Consider the following 26,518-nt stretch of genomic DNA (forward strand, 5'->3'; position numbering starts at 1 on the left):
GGGGCTCCCGGGGGCCAAACCCCCTTCCATGTGCCATCCAGGAGGAGCCTCGAACAGCAGCGTCCAGCAGGGCCCGGCCATCCCACGCGTGCATAAACGCTCCCAGAAGCATGGGGAACATGCTGGCTGAGAAGGAAGAGCGGCTGAGCCGCCCTCTCCCTCCTGCAAGGAGGTAAAACATTTCCCCATCCCCCACCTCATTCATTAAGAGCCACTGACGATATTTGCTGCTCCTGCCCAGAGGGAAACAAACGGGTGAGTAAAATGTTATGGAAAGAGGAGCAGTCAGTCCACTGACCGACTTCTTCCAGCCCTCATTATCACCAGAGCCTTTTGTGAAAAGCAGGCCACCAAATCTAACATCTCCTCAGACTGAAAAACAGATGTTGGAAATAGGATCTGTGAAACAATGTACCCAAGCAGTACTTTTTTAGAAAGGCTTCATTATTATTAAGTCTGTAGCTGTTGCAATATAAAGCACTTCAAGTGTGAGCCAGCAGAGAGGCTTTTCTGCTGCACACAAGCAGAAAACACTCTCCACATCCACCCGTTCCTAGAGATGCTTTAAATGCCAGCGTTTTGCTGGTTTGAGTGCCATGTGATGAAGGAGAAGCACAGATCTGCACACTCCTTGTCACTGCTGCTCCTCAGTGATGGTGGGGAGGTGGCCTATCATCAATTTGCACCTCCACACTCTTCCCACCTGCCTTGCACTTCCCTGCATCAAGAGAGAAATACAGTCTGGGAATCTTAGCTAAGCTCACAGGCACTTCAGTTGAAACAAGGTGAGACCTGCACCACAGACACCTGAATTTTGTGGCGGGGAATTTTAGCAATGCACAAGTTCTCTTTGCTGGGTGTAACCATTCCATCTCTTCCTCAGGGCTGGATATCAAGACTTACATCATTCCAAAGACTTGTCCTGCTAAGATATGAGGTAGCACAAGCTATTTTTGTGTGATAAAACCACAGGTGATTTGAGAGGTAAACGAACTATTGCTCTTAAACTGCTGCACACAGTAGAAGTTGAAGGAACTGGAACTAAATGATAAAACTCCACATAATCGGAGTATGTTTCTTGGGGAGATGGCAGTAAGTTAGAGGTTATGGGCTTGACTAAAATGCAGAGTAAGAAATCAGTAACTTGAGGGAAAGCAACAAACAATGAGGGCTAAGGTTTATTTAGAATAACAGGAGCACCCAAGCATCAACACACACAATCACAGCTCCATTAAAAACATGCTAAAGGCTAGGAAACAAACAAGAACTAGTAATTGTTCATTTTCACACCTACTGACCTATGTGCTCATGGTCTGAGGGCTTCCATCCTGGGAAGCAAGTAGCACCAGGTCACAATCTTTTCTGGCTACAGTAAGATACTCAGCCTAGCAAGACAAGCTGAGTTGAGATGTTTAGAAAAAGATCCCACAGAAATGACTGTCTGGGCAATAAAACAGCAGATGAAATCCTTTCACTAAAATGCAAAGTGAGACACGTGGAGTGAAACGTGGAAATCCCAGCTTCTGACTTAACTCCTCCCATTCAAAACAGAGGCCCTGGTGCTGTGAAGGTGCTGCAGTGAAGCTGTTCTGTGTGCTCGAGTGGAGTGTCAGGGAGCATTACAAAAGAAGGGGAGAAGTGAACAGAAACATCCCCACACCATCATTATTTAGCCCAGATCTCTTGTGCACTTATATCTCAAATATAATGCGCAGGTCTGGTTGGCTTAAAAGGTACAAAGGGAAACTTGAAAAACACATAAGAACATAGCAATTATCCGTAAAAGCACATGGAGAAGCTAAATGCACCACTATCTCCACCCTAGAAAGGCAGCAATCTGGATGAAATTCCAACCAATACACTAAAAACAAAACCAGCATGGAAAGTAATATCAGAGAGAGCTACTCATTCACTCAATGTGTGTTTAGAGAAGCAATGAACTCTTTCTCTAAAGAGAAAGATAAAGTAGAGGATATCAAGGCAATAGATCAAACACGTAATCAGAACATAGACAGCAACCTCATACAACATGTTTTCAAACCACAGAACTCCTTACTACAGCACACTGAAGAGACAAAACACTTCAGGGAGTTTCTTTCTTTAAAGCAAAACTAATGGAAGAAAGTTAAACCAAAACCACACAAGTCAGAAGTGCTGTTTTAACTAAACGTTACTTGAAGCTGAAGGAGTGCACGGAGGGCCCTGGATGCTGCCCAAACCTCCTTCCCTGTGAATATGCCACTGCCTGTTTTTCTGGGGAAGGTTTTAAGCTGCTGGACCTTTGGTCTCACACAGTGCTTCTACCCCTATGCTATTCTCTAGGATAAAATCAAGTTAACACCCAGCTATAGAATGAATAAAACTGAACAGCATGGTGTGAGGCAATCAAGTGCACAAACCTGTAAGTAGCTCTGGCAAAATTCAAATCTGTGGTAAACATGAGGGAGCTGTGAGGGGCAGCTGCTCACTGAGACAGGGAGCCCCACACAACAGCCAGCAGGACAAGGACCTCACCAGCCAGCCCCATTGTACACACACAGGGTAAACAGAACAGGCCCAGGGACACCATCTGCATGCAGGCACAAGGCCAGGTAACAAAACAGCTTCCAGAAGATGAGATAGGGCTGAAGTTTGACCAAGAACCCAAGCTGCTGGTCTGGAGACCCATAGAGTAAGGAAAAATACAACCCAAGTGAATACTGAACACAGTCCATACGGTCTAAAAGGGGCCAAGCCCAAACTAAGGCTCTAAATAAACAGAACTGATTCCTCAGCCAGGGTAGAGCTTAAATGGAGCTCCTGGGCTCATGGGCAAAGGATGTGGGTGGAGACTCCAGATGCAGCTGGTCGGGGACATTCAGACCTCTTAGTGCCCTCAGGGCCTTGACCCTGGAAGCAGAACTATCCAGGTATGCCTGAATCAGTCCTGCAGAGTCATCTGCATCAGACCTCTGCAAAGGATCAGTCCAAGCTAAGAAAGGTTGGATTGATGCTGAACTTCAGCTCTTCACAACCCAAAAGCTCTGAGAATTACACTGCAAAGACACCTAAACTGCTTTTTAAGGGACAGGTTTGATCTAACCAGGCCTATCTTAGCCAGCCCTGCTTCCCTTGTAGTGGAAAGATGATACTGAAACATTTGGGTTGTTTGCTTGTGAGATTACAAAACACAGATTACAGCTTCCACTTCTATCAAAGCCTGCCTCACATTCATTAGCTTGAAGTCCAGCATGACAAAGTGCCCAGCCTGCTCCCAGCCCAGATGTGACCAGCTGTGTGCCACACTGGTGTGGGTGCTGTGCCTGTGAATGCAGGTGAACACAGGCCAAACACTGTCAATGCCTTTGGATCTGTAATACAGACAATCAGATAAAGCACCCACAGCATTGTTAGTTGGCACTGTCTGAAAGAGTGGAGTCTCAAACAACATGAGTTTAATGCAGAAACTCTTGAATTCTAATTGTGGTTTTGACAACCACTTCCTCATTTAGTCTTTCTTGGCCCTGGTTCTGTAGATAGTATCTACCAGCCTGGTTGGCACTGAAAGCAGGTTAACATTTGTAGGCACACAGAACACAGATACTTTAAGTGTTAACACCATTTCATGTGAAATAAGGCCAGAAGGGACTATGATTTCATCTTTTCATACCCATGATACAGGCCCACTGCATTTATTCTAAATATTTCCTGACAGATGTTCCTGTCCTGCAGTGGCCAGCAGTTTGCTGCCAGTTTCTATTTCCATTGGTAATCTTGGCCCTTGCTTCAGTGCATGATTGTGCATGAGTGATAAAAAGCCTGACAGCAGAATGATTGTGCAGTACCTTGCTGGTAAACACTACATCTGGCGAGACATGGTGAGTTGTGCATGCACAGACCCAAGAGTTTTGGATGCTTCATGTGTGCTGCATGTTTGCAGTAAGCCATGTGGTACAGGGGTCACACAGGGCACACCTCTTCCTGGCTCCTGAAAGAAAGGAAGGCACCTGCTTAGCCAGAGAAATTTGGCACCACTGCATTTGCAGACTCAGGAACTGATCAGTCAGATATTTCTGTTCATTAAAGGCTTCACTGACCGGGTTTGTCAGGGTCCTGAGGGTGTCAACAAGGCTTCCTGGCCCTGAGCAGCCTCACCTGGGGCCTCCCCCCACACACCTGATTTGTGGGCCCTGAACTCCCTCTGAGCTGAGGCCTGGCCAGGTAACTGCTTCTTGTCTAAGCTCTGGTGTAGGTGTGTTTGTTTTGTGTGTTGGTTCTGGGCTTGTTTGTTGTCTGGGTTTGGTTTCTAGGTGACCCTCAGGCTTGCCTCTAGCTTAGCTTTGGGCTTTATCTTCTGTCTTCTGTTCTTCTGTTCTTGTCCCTATGGCTGTGCCACAGAGCTGCCCTGTGCTGTCCCTGTGGCTGAGGCTGTTCCCAGCCCCCAGCTCTGTCTGTCCTGCAGGACTGTGCTGTCAGTGAGTCCTGCTGCCCCTGCTGTGCTGTGCTCCTCTTTGGCTCCTTGCTCACCTCCCCTCAGGAAGAGGTACTTCAGCTACTTGCTGACAGAGGTGAAGAGTGTTCAGGACAGCACAGTCCCAAGGAACTGAGGTTTTCTAGGGTTGTAACCTGCAAGCTGTGATTTTTGTGGCAGGAGAAGAATGATTATCATGTGGGGAAAGTTATCTGATGTCTCTAGATATGGTGTGGGGCAAGTGATTTTTACTACATCAGATCACTAATCAGTAAAGCCTTAAAAAGCTTACAGAGGTATGACACCTGATGGTAACTTGTACAGCTATCTCAAAATAGGGCTTGGTGTACACCAGCATTTGAGAGCACTGAAAATAATCTTTTTGGCAACCACTACTACAAGGACAGCTTACCTAACTGGAACCTTAATAGTCTATTTTAATTGATATATATTCAAAATGTGTTTAGAAAACCAAGCATCTTTAGCAACAGAAAAATCAGAAACAAATTACAATTGATAAAACTACCTACCTGCTAATTTTTTTTTTTATTTTTAATTTGTTGCCGTGCTCCTGATTACTGTAATTTTAATGTCTTCCCCTACTGATTGATTTACTGGGGGAGGATGCCATAGTGTCACACATGAGTGTAACCCAAACAACATTAAAATTTCTAATGACTTTTAAGAATGCATCATGAAAGAGATGCCACCAGAGAAATTTTGTAAAAGGTGTAAGCATTTTGAGGTAAAAAGATGAAGTGACAATGGGGAGAATGTTAAGATTTAAAGGTGCAAACGAACTACTACAGTCTCTAATAAAGAAAACAGACCTTGAAAGCACTTTATACCAGTAAGTATTAAAAAAACCCAACAAAGCTAGGCACATAAAGCTCATTGCTGAATTCCTTTGTGTGTTAGTATATCCATGCAAGATGTTCTGTTTAGTTTTGCAATGCAAATTTTTTACTGCTTCCCTAAACAGTTTGCACCCTTCCCTAAATTATGAGGGCTGACAAAGCATCTTCTTGAAATATCCTGCCTGTAGCTAAGAGAAGTGACAGCCCATCTTTGTGATTATTGATTTTTCTGGTCTGTGGTGAAACTCTAGAAACGTGATGACTTTCAGCTGTTAGTGCAGTTGCAATGCTTTCTGTGTGCAATCAGTAAATTGGGCTCCTACAGCTGGAGCTGTTAACACAGTATGGTTGCTGTGGTGGGAGGAGGCTTTTCCTGAGCAGAAACCCAAAAGAATACAAATTGGGTGGAGAAAATGGCATCATCAGGGACTTGCAAAACCTGCTTCAGTAACTCATAGAGCAGTTGCCTTTCTGGTAGACTTACAAAGAGTGACTTCAATAAAAAAATATTTTTACAGGTACAGTACAAAAGGTAAAAAGGCTTGAGGGTTTTCTGCTGTAAAGGTCTTATTTAATGGTCTGTAGAAGAAATCTATTTTTTTTTAGTTGTGGGAAAGAATGAATATTGTAACAGCCATTTCTCACATATATAAATGAGGCAATGGTCAAATAGAATTAAATGAAACTTTTTGATTCTGACACATGCTTAATTTTAAGGAATATAATCTATTAGAGGAAAAAATGAGTAATTTTTCTTGAAGGCAATCTGACACAAGCAGAAAGCAAAAATCTGGCAATTCTTTTTGGAAAGTGATTCCTTTTACTCTTGCAAGGACTGAGATCTGTTTGACTGATTTATTTGTGTTAGAAGACTAACTTTTTAAAAAGGCATATTGGTATGTGAAATACTTGAAATACGAGGTCAAGATGTATGAGGCAGAAAGTATATAAGGAATAGGTGAGTAACTGCAGAAAAATAATGGAAAAGCTGACAGCATGAGCTTTCTCACCAGCTGTCACCAGGTGTGTGCTCTCTCCTTGCTCCATGCACCAGCATCCAGAGGGTCACTTGTGAGTTTTTGCTTCAGGAGCTGAGGACAAAAGGTCAAATACCTCCTGGTATTTATTATTATAAAGGAAAGCCTTATACACTGTAATCAACAGAGACATTGCAGAAAATCTAAAAAACCGTCCAAAATGTTGACAGCTGTGGAATCATAATGTTTGACCTTTCTGATTCTAAAACTGCTGATTTTTCTTTTTTCAATGTTTCCTCTTCTGATGCATTTTGAAACTTGCATATAAATAATCATACTGAGATTTTTTTTTCCTGGGTATGAAACCAGAATTGTAGACAAAAGAAATATTCATGTTCTAGCCCGAAATTTAAGTAGCCATTTAAATGGCTAAAAAGAAATCGATGCATTTTATGGTACAGTCTAATTAGAGCTCTTTAGGTTTTGGCTATGTGCGCCCATAGGTGTAAATATAAGTATTTGTTGGTGAAATGGGCGGGTGGCTGTTCTTAGGAGCAGCAGGCTGTCGAAGGAAGGGGACCAGGACACCAGTTGGTTCATCACAGGCCCCTCAGGTCCGGTCCCGGTCCCTCAGGTCCTTCTGGTCCAGTTTATTAAAGAAAGTATCAAACACTTATACAGCAAATAATAAGCTTATGAATATTCTGTAAGCCAAGCAATCTATTGGTTAAACTATAGCATTAACTCATCCTCATTCCTTAGGGGTTACATCTCTCTTTTCTCATGTCTTTTTCACTGTTTGTTATTATACCACAGCTAGGCCCACGGACACTGCTATCTGTGCAGGTGCAGGACTTGGAATTAGCCATGGTTTTGTACTTTTCCATTTTCTAGCAGCTAAATTCCCAACAGCAGGCGATCCCCGGGGCACTACCAAACGGCTTCCACGCCGCATGGTGCCCCGGAGCAGGCACAGGGTGCGAAGAGGCTGCAGCAGCGGGGCTGTCCCGGCCCTTCCCCGGCTCGCCGCGGAGGGGCGGCCCGGCCCGGCTGACGCGATCCGCAGGCGCCGCGGCGTGGCCCGGCCGCGGCTCGGCGGGGCCGGCCCCAGCTCCAGCTCCGCCCCTGCGGCGCGGCGGGGGCTCCGCGCTGCCCCGAGCGCCGGCAGCCGCCGCCTGAGGGAGCCGCCGCCTGAGGGAGCCGGCCCGGCCCGGCCCTGCCCCATGGCTTCCCCGGCGGCGGCGGGGCCCGGAGCCGCGCTGCCCCCGGCCGCGGCGCGCCGAGACTTCTACTGGCTGCGCTCCTTCATCGCCGGAGGTGGGTGCCCCGGGCGGGGACGAGGTGCCGCTGTCCCCCTGGAACCGCCGCCGGGTCTGGTCCCCTGGGGCAGCACGGAGCTCGCTTCTCCTTTTTCCCCTATGGAGTGGCGCGGTGCACGCCCGGGACTCGCACGTGTGTCAGACCCAGCTCGGAGCCCCGGCCAGCCGCAGTGAAATGTTCCCGGAGCCCGAACCCTCGTTAGGGTGCTCGGGGAGGGCGGATTATCCCTGTCCTCACACTGCTGAGGCTGCTGTTCCCAAGATGAAGGTGGTGTGAAGGGGCGAGACAGCCTGGCAAACATACTGCCACATTGATGACCTTATAGAGACAAAGCCTGTTTGCTCTGTAAGGTGTTGTCTCAGGTGACTGATTTGCTGGGCTAGGAGAAGGTTGTGTTTATTTACAGTTTTTCCATCATGCCGCACTCTCTGTTGGATCTCGCTCTGAAGTAGCACAGGGTACACGGCAGACACGTACCCACCTCCTTGGGAACACCGGCAAGGGCTGTTTCCCGCAAAGGGAAGGAGGAAATAGGATGGAAAACTCTTGAGTAACTTTCAGCAAAGTTCCTCCTGCAATGACCTTAGCAGCGGAGACGGACAGTGGCCTGGGTTTTTGTAAACAGGAAAAGTAGCTTAAATGTTTCGCTAAGGCTTTAGGGGCTTTGTAGCATCTACTGGAAGCTGTTTACTTGTCATTGGGGCTTTTTCCAGTTCCTGATTGAGTTAGCTACATTAGAAAAATCCCTTGTTTAACTGCTGATCTAAAGAACGTTTTTCATCCTGTCACTCTTCTGTTTCTCCCTTGGCAAGGTGTTGCAGGATGTTGTGCCAAAACAACCACTGCACCACTGGATCGAGTAAAGATTTTGCTGCAAGCTCATAACCACCATTACAAACATCTAGGTAAGATGGCTGCTAATTTAGGTTTGAAATGCAGTGTGTGTGGTTTGGGTGTGTTAATTTACTCAGTGATGAGGCTGATTGAAAGGGTGCTCATCAGACAGGAGGTTGTATCTGTCTGGTGAGGCTGTTTTGTTACCGTTTGAGAAGACAAACAAAGCCATGTGTAAGCTGTGGTATCAGTGGATGTGTTAGATGTCAGAACAATCCTCAATAAGGCATGTAAGGCAGGCTCGATCTTCTGTTGACAGCAGGCAGCAGGAGATTGGCAATGACTGCTCCAAGGCTCGGATGGTTTCGGTGGGAGCTGTCCCGCGGGGGCTCCCAGGGCCGTGGGGATCCCTGCAGCCCAGACAGGCCTGCCTGCTGGGGATCGCACCGAGCAGAGCGTTTGTGCCTGCTGGGAGGTGCAGGTGATCCCTGCTCGGCATCTGTGTTGCATCATGGTGAGAGCCAACTCACGTGTCCGCAGCTGTCTCTGCGGGCTCTAACAGTGCCCTCTTGTGCAGGGTGTTTGAGCCAGTTATGTCACATGTTACTGAAATGGGGCATAACTTTTGCTCCAAAAGTTAAATGTTGCAATTTTCAGAGGGAAAAATATTTTGACTTGGCTAATTTTGCATGTAACTGAACTTGTTATGAACTTAGCCACTAAAGATGTTTTTAAAAGTTGGAAAAATAAATCATTGCTAAATCATAAAATTCAGTGGATGCATATATTCACTGTGGCAAAAAGGGAAACACAAACAATGTGTTTCAGTAACACAGACACAAGTATACACTCAAGTCAATGAATTGAAGGGTGAAATTATTGGTTTGACTGGGATTTGAAATCTTCAATTTGCTTTGTATTGTGCCATGGTTGGCAAGTAAAATCTGATGTTCTTCCCTATTTTGGGAGTCAGGTATGATGCTGATTATCTGAACTGTGTCTGACTTGAATGTGTCCATGTTACAAGTAGGCAAAAAAGGAGAATTATGTGGATGAGGTACCTGTAAGTGCAGAGACACCATGGTTCTGTTCATCCGAGTCCTCCCTGTGTGTTTGAACACCTTTGCATTGTGGAGCTTGTGGGTCTCGCTGTTCTAGGAAATAGAAGCAGTAACTCATCATTGCAGCATAGAGAGAAATTCTGGGCTTGGCATAAATAAGTTCAGAGGCAGGTAATAAGCATGACATCTTAAAAGTAAATTTGCTACTGAATATGTAATAATATCTTAATATACAATGCTATAGTAAGTATACAATGATATAGTAGAAAGGTGTACTAATCTATTAATATTCTTAGAATCCTAGAAACTAATAGATACTTGTTTTGTTTAAACTTCAAATGAAAGTTTGTCAACCACTCTCTTCTTCCTGCCTGAAAGCAAGAATCATTTTCATTTTCGGTTTTTATTTAGTAGCTGCATAGGAATTAAAACTGTTTGATTATCACAGTTAATTCTTTTATAGAATCAAACTAAAAAGTGAATCTGATAGTAACTATGCATAGCTTATAGTTTATATATATATAAGCTATAGTTTAAGTTTATATATATAAACTATTGTTTAAGTTTATATATATACTTAATATATATATTAGCTTATAGTCGGTATATATATACTTAATGTTTATAGTAAAACTATAGGTTTTGCCCAAACTCTGTGTGATGTTGCATTATTTCCCACTGATTAAAAGTAGGATTGCTTCTTGTTGCAACAGCTCTGAGATAGAGTGTGATGTTTAAGTTGTAAGTAATGAGTGTTCAACAGTTTTATTTGATTTCCTCAGTGCTGGCATTTAATCTGTAATTTAGCATGTGGCAATGTTATTTTGCCATGGTTTTAGCCTTGTTTATTTATTTGTTTAGAGTTGACTGAACTATAAGCCAGGCAGTTCCCCCTGTGTTGCTGGCCTTAGGCTGCTGTGGGTGTGCTTACTTTCTTCACAGCAGCATTTCCTTGATTTTTGCTTTTACTCTGTTTTCCTCAGTGCTAAACACCTTTTCTTGTATTGCTGCAGGAGTATTTTCTACGTTGTGTGCTGTCCCCAAAAAGGAAGGGTACCTTGGGCTGTATAAAGGAAATGGGGCAATGATGATCAGGATCTTTCCCTATGGAGCTATTCAGTTTATGGCATTTGACCAATATAAAAAGGTAGCTGAATTTATTATTTTCCTTTTCTTTCTTTTTTCCCCTGCCTGCAATGAATACAGACTGGTTGAGTGAGTGTAACTAACACTGAAACTCCAGTGTCTTATTAACTAGATGCATATCTTTTCTAAGGTGGCTTAATTTTATCAGAATTTACTCATTAAAAATACCAGGGCAACAGGGAAGCTTTTGCAGTGTTGCTTAAGGAAAAAAGAAATTCACACTGATTTCTAAATGTTTGTATTGCTGAGAATAATACCCTTTCTTTAATGGAAACAAAAGGTAATTTAAAGCCTACTGCTATTTGTATTGCTATGAAGTAGCCCTTTGTGAATAATGGAGCAAAAAATGTAGAATGAAACATTATTGTATTTATTTGGGATTTCTAGTGCTTCATGGATAAAAGGACTTAAACTTGAAAGTCTGCTGGATATGACTGTTACATTTGACCTGACAAATTATTATGTCAGGCTGTAGATAAAAATGACCTTGAAGATAAAAATGCTCATTTCAGGGTTCTGAAACCCTAAAATTGATCAATTTTTTTCTGTTTTCCTGCATTTACTCTTTAATAATAAATCTTTGCAGCATCTTATGGAGGTCAGTTGTTAGCATGAATGCATTTTAAACTTTGCTGTTCATAGTAAAAAATACCATTTTGCTATTAGCAAGGAGAAGTTTCATGTTTGAAAGGTCAGATTTAGCACCCAGCCAAGGAAATGGTACAATATTTACTGAGGACAATGGGATTGAAATTGTGATTCCCTTCCCTAAGAGTAAATTTCAGAAGGCTGATACAAAGAAGTTGCTGTAATTGGTTTTGTAGGTTCTTTTCCTTGTGCTGTAATCATGAATGCTCTTGATCTGTACATATTTTATGTTGTGTGGGATAAAAGACTGCATGCCATGTAATGGAAATGATTTATGAATCTGCAATTTCAAGTACCCAGTTAGCATCATAGCACGTTCTTTTATCAATTAATTGACCAGAAACCTTCACAACATTTTGCATGGAGATGTAAAAGAAAAATAATTCTTAAAGGGGGAGGATACTAATGATCTTTATAGCAAAAAGTCTTAGTTATTTGATAAAAAGCCTGGAAGGTAATTTCTAACTTCCTTCCAGGCTGTAATTAACTTACTCTGAAATGTTGTCCTTTTTCTCTTCCTTTTTATTTCTCCTTTTTTTTCTTTCCTTTTTCTTTTTTTCCTTTTCTTTTAATCCAGTTAAAATCTTTATGGGAGTATTTCACATGATGTGCATGTAAGAAAAATTGACTCTTCTTACTTTTCAATTTTGTTCAGTGTCCTTTGCTCTCTATATTCTAAGTTTGCCTTGTTTAACACACATTAATGATAACTAAATAAACAATTAATCTAATTTCTGAAGTGAATAGTACAAATACTTTGAACGTACTGTTTTGCTTTGTTAGTAGAATATTAGTACTTTGATGTTTTGGAAACAGCAGCAGTGGAAACAGTGTTTAACATTGGAAACAGTTAAAAAATTCTAACAGTAATTAAATGTTCTGGATTGAATTTATAGCGTTGTAAACTTCTTGGGAGCTGCTGCAGTGTTTGCACTAATGTGCTAATGAGCTTTGTGCTGTGTTTTGCTGTGTTTTCTGATATCTGGTTACTGACAGTGTTCCACGTTGTGCAGGTAATAAAGAAGCAGCTTGGCATTTCTGGGCACGTGCATCGGCTGATGGCTGGATCCATGGCAGGTATGGCTTTGTGCTTGCATTTCAGACATGCCTTTTGCTCAAAAGTGAATGTTCCTTCAGGGGATGATTTCATGGGGGGTTGGGTCAAACTCCTGCAAATTTGGATTAAGCAAATATACTAGTAAATGGTTAATTTAATGTGGTTGCCTAATTGAAATCTGTTTGTCTAAGAGTATTCTTTAAAAAATGTTTGTGCAAGCTGGGAATTCTGTGCTATGTTATGAAGCACAGTTTTTTAATAGTCATTTATTAACAAGTATAAAAAGCAGTGTGATCAATATGAAGTACAAAGCTGCAGGTTCTGGTAGAATTAGCTCAGCAGCCCCTCTGCCACTGCTGCTGGGTTGAATATAAGCCCACAGAAATAGAGAGATCTGTGGCTTCTCAAATGAGAAGTTTCTTTGGATTTGCCATGAATTTTTGCCATACTTTTCCATGCATGATGCTCTTTAGGTCATATTTGTGAATGTTAAAATCTCTCATTTATTAATTAGTGCAGTAGCAGCAGAAAAACCTATCAGTAAACTGCCAGTGTATAATATGATTATTTATTTGTTTCACTAGTCATTGAGTCAAAAGTAGCTAAGAAAAAAGCAGGGGAAGGTGAGTAATAGTGGGCTGAGCTTTAATTGAAGTGATTCTTCATGTGCTTTTCCTTTGTAAAACAGGCTAAGAACTGCCTAGTGACAGTCCTCATATAGTCACAGGTATTCATATTTAGCTTCCTTTGGAAAAAAAATTGGGATTTTTTAATACTACTTTCAGTTAAACTAGGAAGATCTCATTAAAATATTCAGACTTTGTGTGGCATCAGAGGAAAGAGAATGAAATTAAACAGTGAGAAGAGTCCTAAAAACTAACAAAGCCTGTTTGCTAAGGTATGTTCCAGAACTTGGCTGGCTTTCTATCTGAACAGTCAAAAAAGCCCCTAGATCCATAGATGTTATTCTTTCCTTCCTTTTTTTTCCTTTCCCCTGGTTTTAACTGTTCTAAGGAAGATTTTACAATATACTTCTCCCCCAAAAATTATTATTATTATTATTATTACTATTATTAGCTTTTCCAGGAGTTTTGTCAGAGACTGGGAACCTGACTGGGAGGCACTGTGAAAACACTGAATAATCAGCTTTATCTGTCAGTGTTGGATGGGGTGGAATTCTTCCCATAAATAAATTAATAGCATCTGGCATTGTTGTAAGCACCTTACTGGTTAAATCTGGTTTGTGTGGTTAGAATAACAGAAATAAATGAATGTACAGTGCTATCTGGCAAGCCCAATCTGCTTTATGAGGTGTGTTTAAGTGCCATAGACTCAGTAGTTTCATTTTTAGAACCCAGGAAGTGAGGAGCTGAGCTTGACTTGGGGCTGAGATGAACACAGCAGTCAAGTGTTTATATAGTGTCACATGTATTTGTTTACCAGGTGGCATTAACTGCTTCTTGGGACATTCTTTAGATGATAAGAGGCAGAGGGTTAATCTGAAGCATATCAAGGAGATGAGGGGAGGAAGGAGGCACTAGGAAGAGCAGAGTTTGAAATCTGGTGCAGAAATTTTCTAGGTTTGCAAACAAAACAGAGAAGACTTGAAAGCAATTGGTAATACTTCTTGCTTTCCCTCCTGTGCTGGCTGCAGTAAAGGATGATTTTCTGTTTCTTCCCACTGACACTAAAGGAGATGATGTGCTGGTGCACAGGGGCATTCACAGTTTCATGGTGCAGGATTAAGCTGAGATAAATAACCTGTATTTCTTTGAGCTTTTTGTCCCCCCTGCAGCATCCAGCCAGGCAGCTGGCAGCTTTCACTGTCTGCTTTCACCCACCAAACTCAAATCTTGCTCATGGCAGTGGTTCCAACCAGACTGGTGCTCAACAGAGCTGAGCCAGCTCCGAGTGGTGGGAAACACTGAAGTGTCTTCTGTAAGTGAGAAACAGGATCAAAAGCATATCCACAGGGAAAACAAGGCAGTGAGGATGGGGGCAGTGGAGGGAGGGAAAATAAAAGCCTATTGTCATGCTTACATTTAAGGAGACCCAGTTGAAATGACTGTGGAAACTCTAACTCTGAATTTCCTGAGTCTTGTGTGATTCAAATTTCAGCTGTAACACTTCATTAACAGATAAGTAGGTAAAGCTGCTTTTAAGGAAAGGCAGAGCTAGGCAGAAGAGAAATATCAAATCACATCAAAAATGAACAAGTAACATTAAATAAAACATCACAGGATTGATTTTACAAATTAATTTTAAAAAGTTTTCTAATTAAAAAAACGCAAATCAAAACATAGAAATGTGTATTTCCTCTTTTGCACTTGATTAACTTCAAAATAACAAAGCCAAAAAAGACTAGATGTTATCTAGAATAAACTCAAGTGCCATTAAACTACTACAGAAAGTATGGTTTTGGTTCTAGCTTTTTACTTTTACTAAAAGTGATTGAAAATAGTACTGACCCAGCACTGTCTAGGAGGATGTTGGCTGTCTCCATTTTAGATAGTATGTAATTAACAGTTGCCTAATTCAGTCAGCAGTTTAAAAAAATCTGGTCTAGTTCTTCACATGTGCTATGGAAGGAAACAGAATTATTATTCATTGGATGTAAAGAAATATTAGAACTGATAAATGAGGCGTTCTTTACCCTGATAAATATTTTTTATCATCAGCAATTTCTGTGTTTGTTGTTTCTGAAGCTTTGTTTTGTTCAGAAGATGCTGCTTGGGTAATTTAATCTTTACATTAGCTAAGGAGCAAATCTGCAGTTCAGGGCTGTGCCTTGTGCTTATCACGTTTGAACTTTATTCCTCTGAATCTCCTGGCAGTGCTTAATTTCATTTCTGGGGCTCCTGATATGGCACAAAGATCATAATACAGAGATAATAAAAACTTGCATACCAGCTGTGTTTGCAATATAAATGTATTTCACTTGTGGGTTTTTCTTGCCCCAGATAGGTTTTTATTTTTATTTCCAAAGGAAGTTACTAAGAGCAGAGGGATAATAGTGAAATTGGGAGACAGATGAATCCCTGTGGAGCTCATCCCATTGTGAGCTGCCAAAGCCTGGGAGGGAGTCAAGGACAGTCTCATGTGCTTCAGTGCTTTAGTCTGTGTGACCCAGTGTCCTGTCCCCAGCATGGTCACAGGTGCCTGGGGACAGGGTGGGAAGTGCAGAAGGGCCTTTCCCTGGCTGCTGCCTCAGCACTGGCACTGAGGAGGTCTCTGCTTTTGAGGAGGTGGCTCTGTGAAGGGAGGAGCTGCATTCCCTGTTCAGGTTATTTCAGGGCAGTGTGTGTCTCTGAACTGCTGGTGCACATTGAATCTGTCCTGTTTCACCTTCCCCAGCAGAGATTTTTGGCTGAGTGAAGATAAACTTAGCTTTTCCAAGCCTGGTGCTGAGGTCTGGCCTCTCATAAGGCAGTACTGAAGGAGCAGAGATGAGTGATTTTGTAGGCTTCAGCACAATGGCTTTGTGTCCCACAGCTGGCTCCATTCCTCTTGCAAAGGACAGTGTCTCTCCTGAGCCCCAAAATGCATCCTGATCCCCTGTGTGTGCATTTTCCTTGGGTGAACAGTAAAGCAGTAACTGTTGAAGGAGCAGAGATGATTTTGTAGGCTTCAGCACAATGGCTTTGTGTCCCACAGCTGGCTCCACTCCTCTTGGAAGCATGGTTGTCTCTCCTGAGCCCCAAAATCCATCCTGAGCCCCAAAAGCCATCCTGATCCCCTGTGTGTGCATTTTCCTTGGGTGAACAGTAAAGCAGTAACTGTTGAAGGAGCAGAGATGAGTGATTTTGTAGGCTTCACCACAATGAAGTGGTGAAGATAAACTTAGCTTTTCCAAGCCTGGGACTGAGCCTTAAGGTGCTGAGGTCTGGCCTCTCATAAGGCAGTATTGAAGGAGCAGAGATGAGTGATTTTGTAGGCTTCAGCACAATGGCTTTGTGTCCCACAGCTGGCTCCATTCCTCTTGGAAAGGATGGTGTCTCTCCTGAGCCCCAAAATCCATCCTGAGTCCCAAAATCCATCCTGATCCCCTGTGTGTGCATTCTCCTTGCATGAACAGTAAAGCAGTAACTGTTGAAGGAGCAGAGATGAGTGATTTTGTAGGCTTCAGCACAATGGCTTTGTGTCCCACAGCTGGCTCCACTCCTCTTGGAAAGGATGGTGTCTCTCCTGAGCCCCAAAATCCATCCTGATCCCCTGTGTGTGCATTTTCCTTGCATGAACAGTAAAGCAGTTACATGCCTTTCCTACTTGCTACAAGACAGCATATATTGTGGCTCATGTCCCAAATCCCCTTTTACTTCTTTCATTTGTTTTTCAAAAATTCATAGCTAGAGGACTTTAAGAAAAAAAAACCAAAGTTTCTATTTAAATTCTCACTCTACATACTGTTCATCTGTGTTGTTTTTTTTAAATGGTGCTATTTTCAGAGTGTGCTCACTAAAGAGTGCATTCCCCAAGCTCCTGCTTGGTCTGTTGCTAGCCTTTGTTCAGAGGAAGTGCCTGGATGGATTTCAGTGCAGGGCTGGAAAGAGGAGAGGGGGTAAAGTCTCTTTTCTGAAATGGGATGGCTTCCTGTGCACTCAAGCTCTGTAAAAGTGCCTTACCCCTCCCTTAATTTGTTTTAACCTGTTTGAATTGATCTATTTGATGATATTTCTGGACATCTCAGGGAATCCATTGGGGAAGGGCTCTACACTGAGGGCTTGCATTTTTTCTAAGTCAGTGGAAGCAGTCTGGAAGTTGCTTTAGTGTTTTGCAGCTTCCAACTTTTGAATCCTGTGGGTGAGACAGCCTCAGAAATAAACTGCAGATGTCTGCTTTTTGTTCAGAGGATTTTCCAAAATTCTCCAAAAGAGGTGGTTTTGTCTTCTAAAATTAATTACTGATGGAATAATCCAGAATCCCACAAAGTTGGTTCCCAATTGAGATATGACCAGTGTCAGATTTTTGGATAGCTCACTTACAGTGTTTTTTTATCTCACCATCTAATCCTGATAACTTTCAGATCATTCAGTTTATCAGAGCAGTGGTTTTTTGTTTTTTGGGTTTTTATTTTAACTCCAGGCATAAAAGTTAAGCAGAGCTTGTCTGCAGGGGTTGTGTTGCATTTGGATGTTGTTGTTGGTTTGTGTTGTTTTTCTGTTCCCCCTGTTATGGATTTGTCTTGGCCTTGTGGAAAGAAGGGGAGATGATGCACCCACAAAAAGAGGTGTCATTAAGAAACTATTAAAACTTAAAAGGAAGTGACATTTTCCTGACAAAAACAAGCGACAATTTTCTTTCTACCAAAAATGTACTTCTCTTCTGTAGGACCAATTTTAAAAGCTCCATTTGGCTAAATCAGAGCAGTTTCTAGAAAACAGTGCCAATTACAAAGGTTTTTACTTTCTTTTTTGCCTTTCCCTAGAATTTTTTTTTGTTTGATTTTGGTTCTTTGGTGGGATTTTTTGGTTGGTTTTTTTTTTTTTTTTTGTTGGTGACTGTGGTGTACCATCAGAAAATGACCACTGTTGTTAGTCAAGGGTTTTAACTATTCCTTCCAAAGACTCTGTCAGCCATGGAGTGGTTTGCCTCAATTCCTGCCTGGAAAGAATTAGTTACTCAGGCAAGTGTTAGGATTGTTCTTTTCTGTGCTGGAGTTGTGCTTCCAGAACTGCAAGCTGGTCAGCATTTCAGCTGTTTTGAAGCAGCTCCTAACTGGATTAGTTCGAAGATTTTACTTTTTTTTTTCCTTTTATTTTGCATCTTAAGTCCAGAAAACTCTTCTGCTCAGTTTTAAAACAGAAGTGCTGACGTAACATGAGCTATTAAAATGCAGTAATGCAACACAGTTAAGTACTTCTCATCAGTATGAGCCTGGTTTTATTTTAGCTGTAATTGGAATATATTTAGTGTGTCATTAGGATATGTTTCATATTTTCAGATACAGTAGATAGATAGATGTATCTATACTCAATAATGACACCAAATTCTGACAGAACCTGTTTGGAATACAACATGTAAATTTGGTGGTTTGAGGTGTTTTTTTAGTATGGTAGGATTAGGTTTCATGGTTGCAATCCAGCAAAGCTGATGTACTTAACCAGCCTGGTTCTTAGGAGCTGTGGATTTCAAAGCTCAGGTGAATAGAGTCAGGCCCAGAAATCTTGGGAAATGCAGGCCTAGGTGAGGTGTGCTGCTTCAGTGACCACCAAGTACAAACACATCCTTGGTGTTCCTGTTTACTGATTGTAAGTGACTGTAAGTGTTTCTGTAACAAAATAGTTTGTACATGCTATTGTATTCACTGCCAGAAAAGGAAATTCTACTTTTCAAAATAATCCTAGAATCAGCTAAGGTGTAGGTGAGTTTTGTTTGCTTGTTTTGTTTTTGTTTTTAATAAAGGTATTACAGCAGTGATTTGTACTTACCCTCTTGATATGGTTAGAGTTCGCCTGGCGTTCCAAGTAAAAGGGGAACACAAGTACATGGGAATTATCCATGCATTCAAGATGATTTACACAAAGGTATTTTTTCTTTTCATCTTCAGTTCTGAAAAAGCAAAGTATGTTCTTAAATAATGTTGCACTTCATTGAACATAATGGCTTAGTGTGAAATAAGTGACTTCATTGTGTGCACTTTGGATTTTTTAATGTAAAAAGTTCTTTGGATGCTGCTTTTGCCTTAGGCTGCTGAGCTGTAGCTCAGGCTCCTGTACGTGGGAGGTCAGAAACAGCAGAGAAGCTGCTTTCCAAGAAAGGTAGTGATGTTAAAAAAGATTTGGGGAGGAGGGCTGTGTATAATGCATAAATGTTCCCAGTTCTAATGCTGGGTGTAGATTTTTTTGCCTTGGTTTTTGCTTATCTCCTCTGGAGCCAGGCAGTTCCTGAGGCACAGGAGGCAGAATGTGACACGAGCTCCTTGGTGGTGGCTGGTGCTGGGCAGATTGCTGTCATGGGAGTCTGGATGAGCAGGGGGACTCAGGACACTTACTTGTGTTCCCTGCTACAAAAGCTGCTGTGTTTTTCTTTCAAAGGAAGGTGGTTTGAGTGGCTTCTACAGAGGGCTGATGCCAACTGTGGTGGGAATGGCACCATATGCAGGTAAGTTAAAACCAGGACGTGCCAGTCCTTCAGCAGTTCTGTGCACTTCTAAATTTGTTTCATATATTTGCACACCTAATTAATTAGCTTCTGTCCAAATCATCTCAGTGATGCTCCTTAAAACGTGTCTTCAATAGTCAAAGCCTGGCTTTTCTGCAGTTTGGAGCTGAGAGTGAGCAAGGTAAAGCAGTGCTTGTGTTGCATTCCCAGTTTCCCCAAGGAGACAAGGAGGCTGTTTCTCTCCAGCAGGGAGATCCTCGGCGGCTCTGGAAATGCGGCCCCAGAGCCTCCTTGGCTCCCTCTCCTGGTGGCTTTTCTGGAACAGAGCAGCCCGGCTCACATACCCTCCTTTGGAAAGGCTGCGACACGGCCCTCACTGAGGAAGAGCTCAGGAGCAATTCTTAGATTCGTGACAGCAATCCAGTACCTTAAAACTCACAGTCTAGCTTATTTCAAGTATTCTTGTAGCATTATGTATAAACACAAATCCATTTGGACAGAAGTTTCTGTAGAAGTTCAAAATACTGTTTTTCTGCATAAGAAAAAACTTCCAAAAGAACTGTAAAATAGTTTCATTTTGTAAATGCAGCTTTCTGTTTATGATGACACATCAACAAGTCGTTTGCTTTTTAACGCAAGTACGTAACATGAAATTTCCTTTCAGGTTTTTCCTTTTTTACCTTTGGTACCTTGAAGAGCATTGGGCTTGCTCAAGCCCCTCAGCTGCTTGGGCGGCCGTCGCTGGATAACCCGGAAGTGCTGGTGCTGAGGACTCACGTGAACCTGCTGTGCGGGGGCATAGCTGGGGCCATCGCTCAGACCGTGTCGTAAGTGGGGATGGGGCTGCTTCCTCTCTGCACCTGCTCATTCGAAAGAAACTTTGCTCTCACACAATCATCAGTAAGGTTTTTAAGTTAATCAAATACTGAAATGCAGGTATTTCCTATTGTTTCACTTAATAAATACCTATTTGATCTTCGGGGTCTTTGACTCACCGGATAACTCTTAAATTAAACAAATCCAGGCAAATCTCTTAAAACCCACTGGAGTCTTTTTTAGTAACAAGTTTGTTTCTTGCCTTGTTTGGAAAGCTAAAAAATTTTGACCCTGAACATCATTTGCAGAACTTTATGATTCCAATTTACCTTCAAACCTATGTAACCTGTGAAACCATAGGATGAAAAAAAAAGCCAAAATCAAGTCTTTGATAGTGTATTTGGCATTTTTATTACTTTGCTTGCTTTTTTCTTTCTCACCCTGTCCTTGTTCTATTTTATTTTGTCCATAAAATAAGTTAATTTCATGGACTGAGCATGGATTTTCCCCTACATCACTGCAGTGTGAACATCACTGCATTGTGAACATCACTGCATTGTGAACATCACTGCATTGTGAACATCACTGCATTGTGAACATCACTGCATTGTGAACATCACTGCATTGTGAACATCACTGCATTGTGAACATCACTGCATTGTGAACATCACTGCATTGTGAACATCACTGCCTGTTCATCACTGCAGTGTGAACATCACTGCAGTGTGAACATCACTGCAGTGTGAACATCACTGCCTGTTCATCACTGCAGTGTGAACATCACTGCAGTGTGAACATCACTGCAGTGTGAACATCACTGCCTGTGAACATCACTGCATTGTGAACATCACTGCATTGTGACATCACTGCAGTGTGAACATCACTGCAGTGTGACATCACTGCATGTGAACATCACATTGTGAACATCACTGCATTGTGAACATCACTGCCTGTTCATCACTGCATTGTGAACATCACTGCATTGTGAACATCACTGCAGTGTGAACATCACTGCAGTGTGAACATCACTGCAGTGTGAACATCACTGCAGTGTGAACATCACTGCATTGTGAACATCATGCCTGTCATATGCTGTCATCACTGCATTGTGAACATCACTGCCTGTTCATCACTGCATTGTGATCATCACTGCCTGTTCATCACTGCATTGTGAACATCACTGCTGTGTACATCATTGCATGTGAACATCACTGCAGTGTGAACATCACTGCATTGTGAACATCACTGCCTGTTCATCACTGCATTGTGTTCATCGCTGCAGTGTGAACATCACTGCATTGTGAACATCACTGCAGTGTGAACATCACTGCATTGTGAACATCACTGCATTGTGAACATCACTGCCTGTTCATCACTGCAGTGTGAACATCACTGCATTGTGAACATCACTGCATTGTGAACATCACTGCCTGTTCATCACTGCAGTGTGAACATCACTGCATTGTGAACATCACTGCATTGTGAACATCACTGCATTGTGAACATCACTGCCTGTTCATCACTGCATTGTGAACATCACTGCATTGTGAACATCACTGCAGTGTGAACATCACTGCCTGTTCATCACTGCAGTGTGAACATCACTGCATTGTGAACATCACTGCATTGTGAACATCACTGCATTGTGAACATCACTGCATTGTGAACATCACTGCATTGTGAACATCACTGCAGTGTGAACATCACTGCATTGTGAACATCACTGCAGTGTGAACATCACTGCCTGTTCATCACTGCAGTGTGAACATCACTGCCTGTTCATCACTGCAGTGTGAACATCACTGCATTGTGAACATCACTGCCTGTTCATCACTGCATTGTGAACATCACTGCCTGTTCATCACTGCAGTGTGAACATCACTGCATTGTGAACATCACTGCCTGTTCATCACTGCAGTGTGAACATCACTGCCTGTTCATCACTGCAGTGTGAACATCACTGCAGTGTGAACATCACTGCCTGTTCATCACTGCAGTGTGAACATCACTGCATTGTAAACATCACTGCCTGTTCATCACTGCATTGTGAACATCACTGCCTGTTCATCACTGCATTGTGAACATCACTGCATTGTGAACATCACTGCCTGTTCATCACTGCAGTGTGAACATCACTGCATTGTGAACATCACTGCCTGTTCATCACTGCAGTGTGAACATCACTGCCTGTTCATCTTTAAGCTGTAATTTTATTTTCAATGCAGGTGTCTTCTCCCTTCAGCATTTTACAGACTCTTTTATACTCTCATCTGATCTTTATGTCTCTTCCTTACTAGTGCCACATGGAATGTACTAAGAGCTCTGGTTTGCTGGTTTTGGTTGTGTAAGGGGAGTCTCCCTTTGCGGAGAGCTTTCAGCTTGTTGAGAGTGTGAGCTGCACTCCTGACTCAGTGCAGGAGGGCTGCAGGCTGCCCGTGGGTGTGTTGTTTGCCTGTTGAGCCCCAGTGCAGCAGTGCTGTGCCTGAGGTGCAGTTTGCATGTCCCTGTGCAGGTACCCCCTGGATGTGACTCGGAGGCGGATGCAGCTGGGAGCGGTTCTGCCAGACTCTGACAAGTGCCTGTGAGTATTTCCTGTTCATCTGCACTGACTAATTCATGGCAGCTCTCAATTTCAAACTTGAAACCAGCCACCCCCACCTCCTGAACTATTATGATTTCTTAATTCTTTTAATAAAGAAGTTTCCCCGCAGACAAAAGCTACCACTCTCAATCTGGGGTTAAAAAATACCTGAAATAACAATGGCACCCTTGTTAGTAATCCTGTATCTCTACTGGTAAAATAGGTTTTTGTATTTTAATGCAACTTGTGCTACCTTTAGTATCAGCAAGAGAGAGACACCAAATGCTTCAACTGAACTGAAGTCGTTTCAGAGTGTATTTTAATGGTGCAGAATCTGTTCCATAAGATGATTTTGTATAATCAAATTTTGCATAATAAAATTTTATTTGAGCTTTTTGCCCTCCTACACCCCACACATTGTTGAGGTTCCTCCAGTACAAGTGGAAGCACCATAATAACGTAAAAATCATAATGTTAAATCAGCTCTCATCTCGAGCAACCTTCTGAATTTCAAATTGTCCCAATCTAATTCAATATTCTGGGAGAGTTTTCTCTTGGTTAGTTGCAATCTTGTGGAATTGTGTATGTCTGAATCCAGTGCAATTCACTGGGAATCTCCTGAGTGGAAGGCTGGATCCTACAGGAGCAGCCCAAGTGACCTTTCACAAACAACCTCAGTGCTGCTTAACTGTGAAGGTTCTGTTCTGTTTTCTTCACCAGCCTTTTTGTTTTTCTTGGTTATTTCCCACTCCTGATGATTTTTAAATAAAAATGTGTTCATTGTTCTCAGGGTTTTTACTTGTTGCATTTGTGAGGACTCCTTTTACAGAGCTGAGGCTTCCCCATGTAACAGTTTTGTTGTGCCCATACAGAGAGCTGTGCTTTGAAGGAGAGGCACAGCTCTGTCTTTAGAGGGTGAGAGGATAAAGCAGGCAGGAAGTCTGGAAGCTTTGGAACATAGGGAAGGTGCTCTCCAAGAGCCCTGTCTGCAATGGCAATACCAAGCACTTCAAGTGCTTTCCATTTCATGTCTGCTTACTTTCAATGCAAGTATGTGAAGAAAGTTCTCTTTGCACATACAGTGCAATTTCTGCTTTTAACAAGGCAAAATATTATATTCTCAGATTATTATAAAAGGAATTTATGCTTCTCTGCTCTTTCCTGCCAGTTAGGCAAGAGAATGTGTGGAACCATTCTGGTGGAAAACACTGTAATGTATCTTGTAGGGCAGGTGTTTTCTGACCAACACTTGTTTGGCTGGGTCTGCACCATCCTCTTTCCAATTCCCAGCCCTTGGCCTTAAATTTCTTGTGGAAGTGCAGGTTTTCTTTTTGGTCCTGTGTGTGGCTTTTTAGCCCTGTGTGTGGCTTTTTAGTCCTATGTGTGGCTTTTTAGTCCTATGTGTGGCTTTTTAGCCCCATGTGTGGCTTTTTGGTCCCATGTGTGGCTTTTTGGTCCCATGTGTGGCTTTTTGGTCCCATGTGTGGCTTTTTGGTGCTATGTGTGGCTTTTTGGCCCTATGTGTGGCTTTTTGGCCCTATGTGTGGCTTTTTGGTGCTATGTGTGGCTTTTTGGTCCTATGTGTGGCTTTTTGGCCCTATGTGTGGCTTTTTAGTCCTATGTGTGGCTTTTTGGCCCTATGTGTGGCTTTTTGGCCCCATGTGTGGCTTTTTGGCCCCATGTGTGGCTTTTTGGCCCCATGTGTGGCTTTTTGGTCCCATGTGTGGCTTTTTGGCCCCGTGTGTGGCTTTTTGGCCCTATGTGTGGCTTTTTGGCCCCGTGTGTGGCTTTTTGGTCCTATGTGTGGCTTTTTAGCCCTATGTGTGGCTTTTTAGCCCTATGTGTGGCTTTTTAGTCCCATTTGGCTTTTTAGCCCTGTGTGTGGCTTTTTGGTCCCATGTGTGGCTTTTTAGTCCTATGTGTGGTTTTTTAGCCCTATGTGTGGCTTTTTAGTCCCGTGTGTGGCTTTTTGGTCCCGTGTGGCTTTGCTGTGTGGAATGCCGTGGGTTTTTCTCCTAAAAGCCAGGTAAATATTGAAATGAGATGATTTTGATGCTGAGTGTGTGCCCCTGCTGGTTTCCTTTGGCAGTACCATGGTGCAGACACTGAGATACGTGTACCAGCAGCACGGAGTGCGACGGGGGCTGTACCGGGGGCTCTCCCTGAATTACATCCGCTGCATCCCCTCCCAGGCCGTGGCTTTCACCACCTATGAACTCATGAAACAATTCTTGCACCTCAACTGATCTTTTGTTTTAGGAGACTTTTCTGTACAACTACACTATCAATCCTCAAATGATATTGATGAATAAATGACTTGAAGTTTAACAAAGAAAGCTCTCTGTTACTGCGGACCTGCTGTTGTCTGACATCTTTATTTGCCAAAATGTGGTGATTTCCTGGAGTCAGAGCCAGGGGACACATCCACATAAACATGAGCTAGCTCTGAACACTTTTTTGCACTTGATCTTTTAGGCTTCATTAGATGAATTTTAGGAATGGCACAGTTTTGGAGCTCCATGTTTTACACAGGTTCCAAGCTGTTATTTAGCTTTATCACCATTCCAGGAGTTACATGCTGCTGATTATGCTGCCTTTGAAGCTAGTAATTAGGCATCTGTCCTTTAGAAATGAAATGGAATAAACTGATTTGAACACAATGCAATGGTTTTGGCACTCAGATCCTTGCCAGGTCTGTGGAAGCTGAGCTTGGCAGAGCACACTTCAGGCAGCCTTTTGTTGTTCTGTGTGCAAGAACAGGAATTGCTGCCCAGGAAGGGATCTTCAGCCATTTCAGCCACAACCAGCAGGATGGATTCTGCAGTATTGGACAGCTTGGAAATTTTGGTGTACATTGTATTCTAAGAAATGCTGTACTACACAAATAAGAGTGGGGGGAAATTCACAGGGATGAGTTCTAGAGAAGATCTTGTGGCAGGTGGTGGGGGCTAATCTCAGAAAGCTTTTCTGTGGAGCTGCATGTTGTTCATTTGGTGTGTTCAAGGCTGAGTATGCTATGAGTATGTACTACCCCAGTACTAGCTGGTGGAAACAGGTTTTCCCTCCCTTAAACCACCGTGCCAAAGAAACTGCATGCTGCTGCAATTGCTTATTTAGGCACAGGGCCCACGTGCAACCTCACACAGAAAAGGAAATGAAGATTGTGTTGGCCTCTGTAGGTGTGTGTGTGCTGTTTGCTCCTCAAGCAATGGATTATTGCATGTTGGCCTCCTCCTGTGATGCCTTTTCTGAAAAGAATTATTTTATACATGATTTACATTGGTACTCTTGATTTTACTCACTTGATTCAGGAAACTGTAAAGCATTTACTTCATGTAAGTTATTTATTTATTGTAAATATTTTAGTGTCTTCTCAGAATTGGCCAATGGTGATGTTAAGTGCTGGATGGTAAGACTGATTTGCTTAATTTTGACAAATTTAACAAACTGGATTTTCAGTTATATATTCAATACCAACTTCTGTGGCTCAATTTTTCCCCCAGTTTCTTAAAAATACGAATTTCTTTGAAATTGACAGTGTAGCAATGGACAGAGAATGAAATGTATCTGGATATATTTTATTAAAATTTTTGAACCAGTGTCCTTGTGTGATCTGTGTGTGTTCCAACCAGGAAGAATACATATTTCTGGAATGATCTGTTTGCCCTAA

General features: G+C 42.4%; 1 protein-coding gene and 1 long non-coding RNA gene across 3 annotated transcripts; one reads left to right on the forward strand and one right to left on the reverse strand.

The window, feature by feature from the left end:
* Nucleotides 1–3,545: 3,545 nt before the first annotated feature.
* LOC135449871 (uncharacterized) lies at nt 3,546–7,304 on the reverse strand. Its single transcript, XR_010440870.1, has 3 exons — nt 7,219–7,304; nt 6,318–6,398; nt 3,546–3,967 (listed from the first exon to the last, which is right to left on the reverse strand). It is a non-coding gene; the product is annotated as an uncharacterized LOC135449871 (long non-coding RNA).
* Nucleotides 5,810–26,448, forward strand: SLC25A16 (solute carrier family 25 member 16). 2 transcript variants are annotated; one of them, XM_064717263.1, is made up of 9 exons: nt 5,810–5,825; nt 8,417–8,509; nt 10,513–10,646; nt 12,307–12,370; nt 18,753–18,874; nt 19,385–19,451; nt 20,116–20,278; nt 22,780–22,848; nt 24,938–26,448. In XM_064717263.1, the coding sequence occupies exons 3-9, from the start codon at nt 10,584–10,586 to the stop codon at nt 25,092–25,094; spliced, it is 705 nt and encodes a 234-aa protein (XP_064573333.1). In that variant the 5' UTR covers nt 5,810–5,825; nt 8,417–8,509; nt 10,513–10,583; the 3' UTR covers nt 25,095–26,448. The 2 variants fall into 2 exon arrangements, with proteins under 2 accessions (XP_064573333.1, XP_064573332.1); XM_064717262.1 differs by lacking the exon at nt 5,810–5,825 and adding an exon at nt 7,428–7,601.
* Nucleotides 26,449–26,518: the final 70 nt, after the last annotated feature.

Source organism: Zonotrichia leucophrys, chromosome 6, assembly GCF_028769735.1.
Source record: "Zonotrichia leucophrys gambelii isolate GWCS_2022_RI chromosome 6, RI_Zleu_2.0, whole genome shotgun sequence".
NCBI classification, from domain to species: Eukaryota; Metazoa; Chordata; class Aves; order Passeriformes; family Passerellidae; genus Zonotrichia; species Zonotrichia leucophrys.

Excerpts from the sequence above, each read along its gene's own strand:
- SLC25A16 (XM_064717262.1), top strand. The coding sequence starts at position 7,508 with ATGGCTTCCCCGGCGGCGGCGGGGCCCGGAGCCGCGCTGCCCCCGGCC. Across the intron at positions 7,602-8,416 it reads GCGCTCCTTCATCGCCGGAG|GTGTTGCAGGATGTTGTGCC; the intron begins GTGGGTGCCCCG and ends TCCCTTGGCAAG. Across the intron at positions 12,371-18,752 it reads GATGGCTGGATCCATGGCAG|GTATTACAGCAGTGATTTGT; the intron begins GTATGGCTTTGT and ends TTTTTAATAAAG.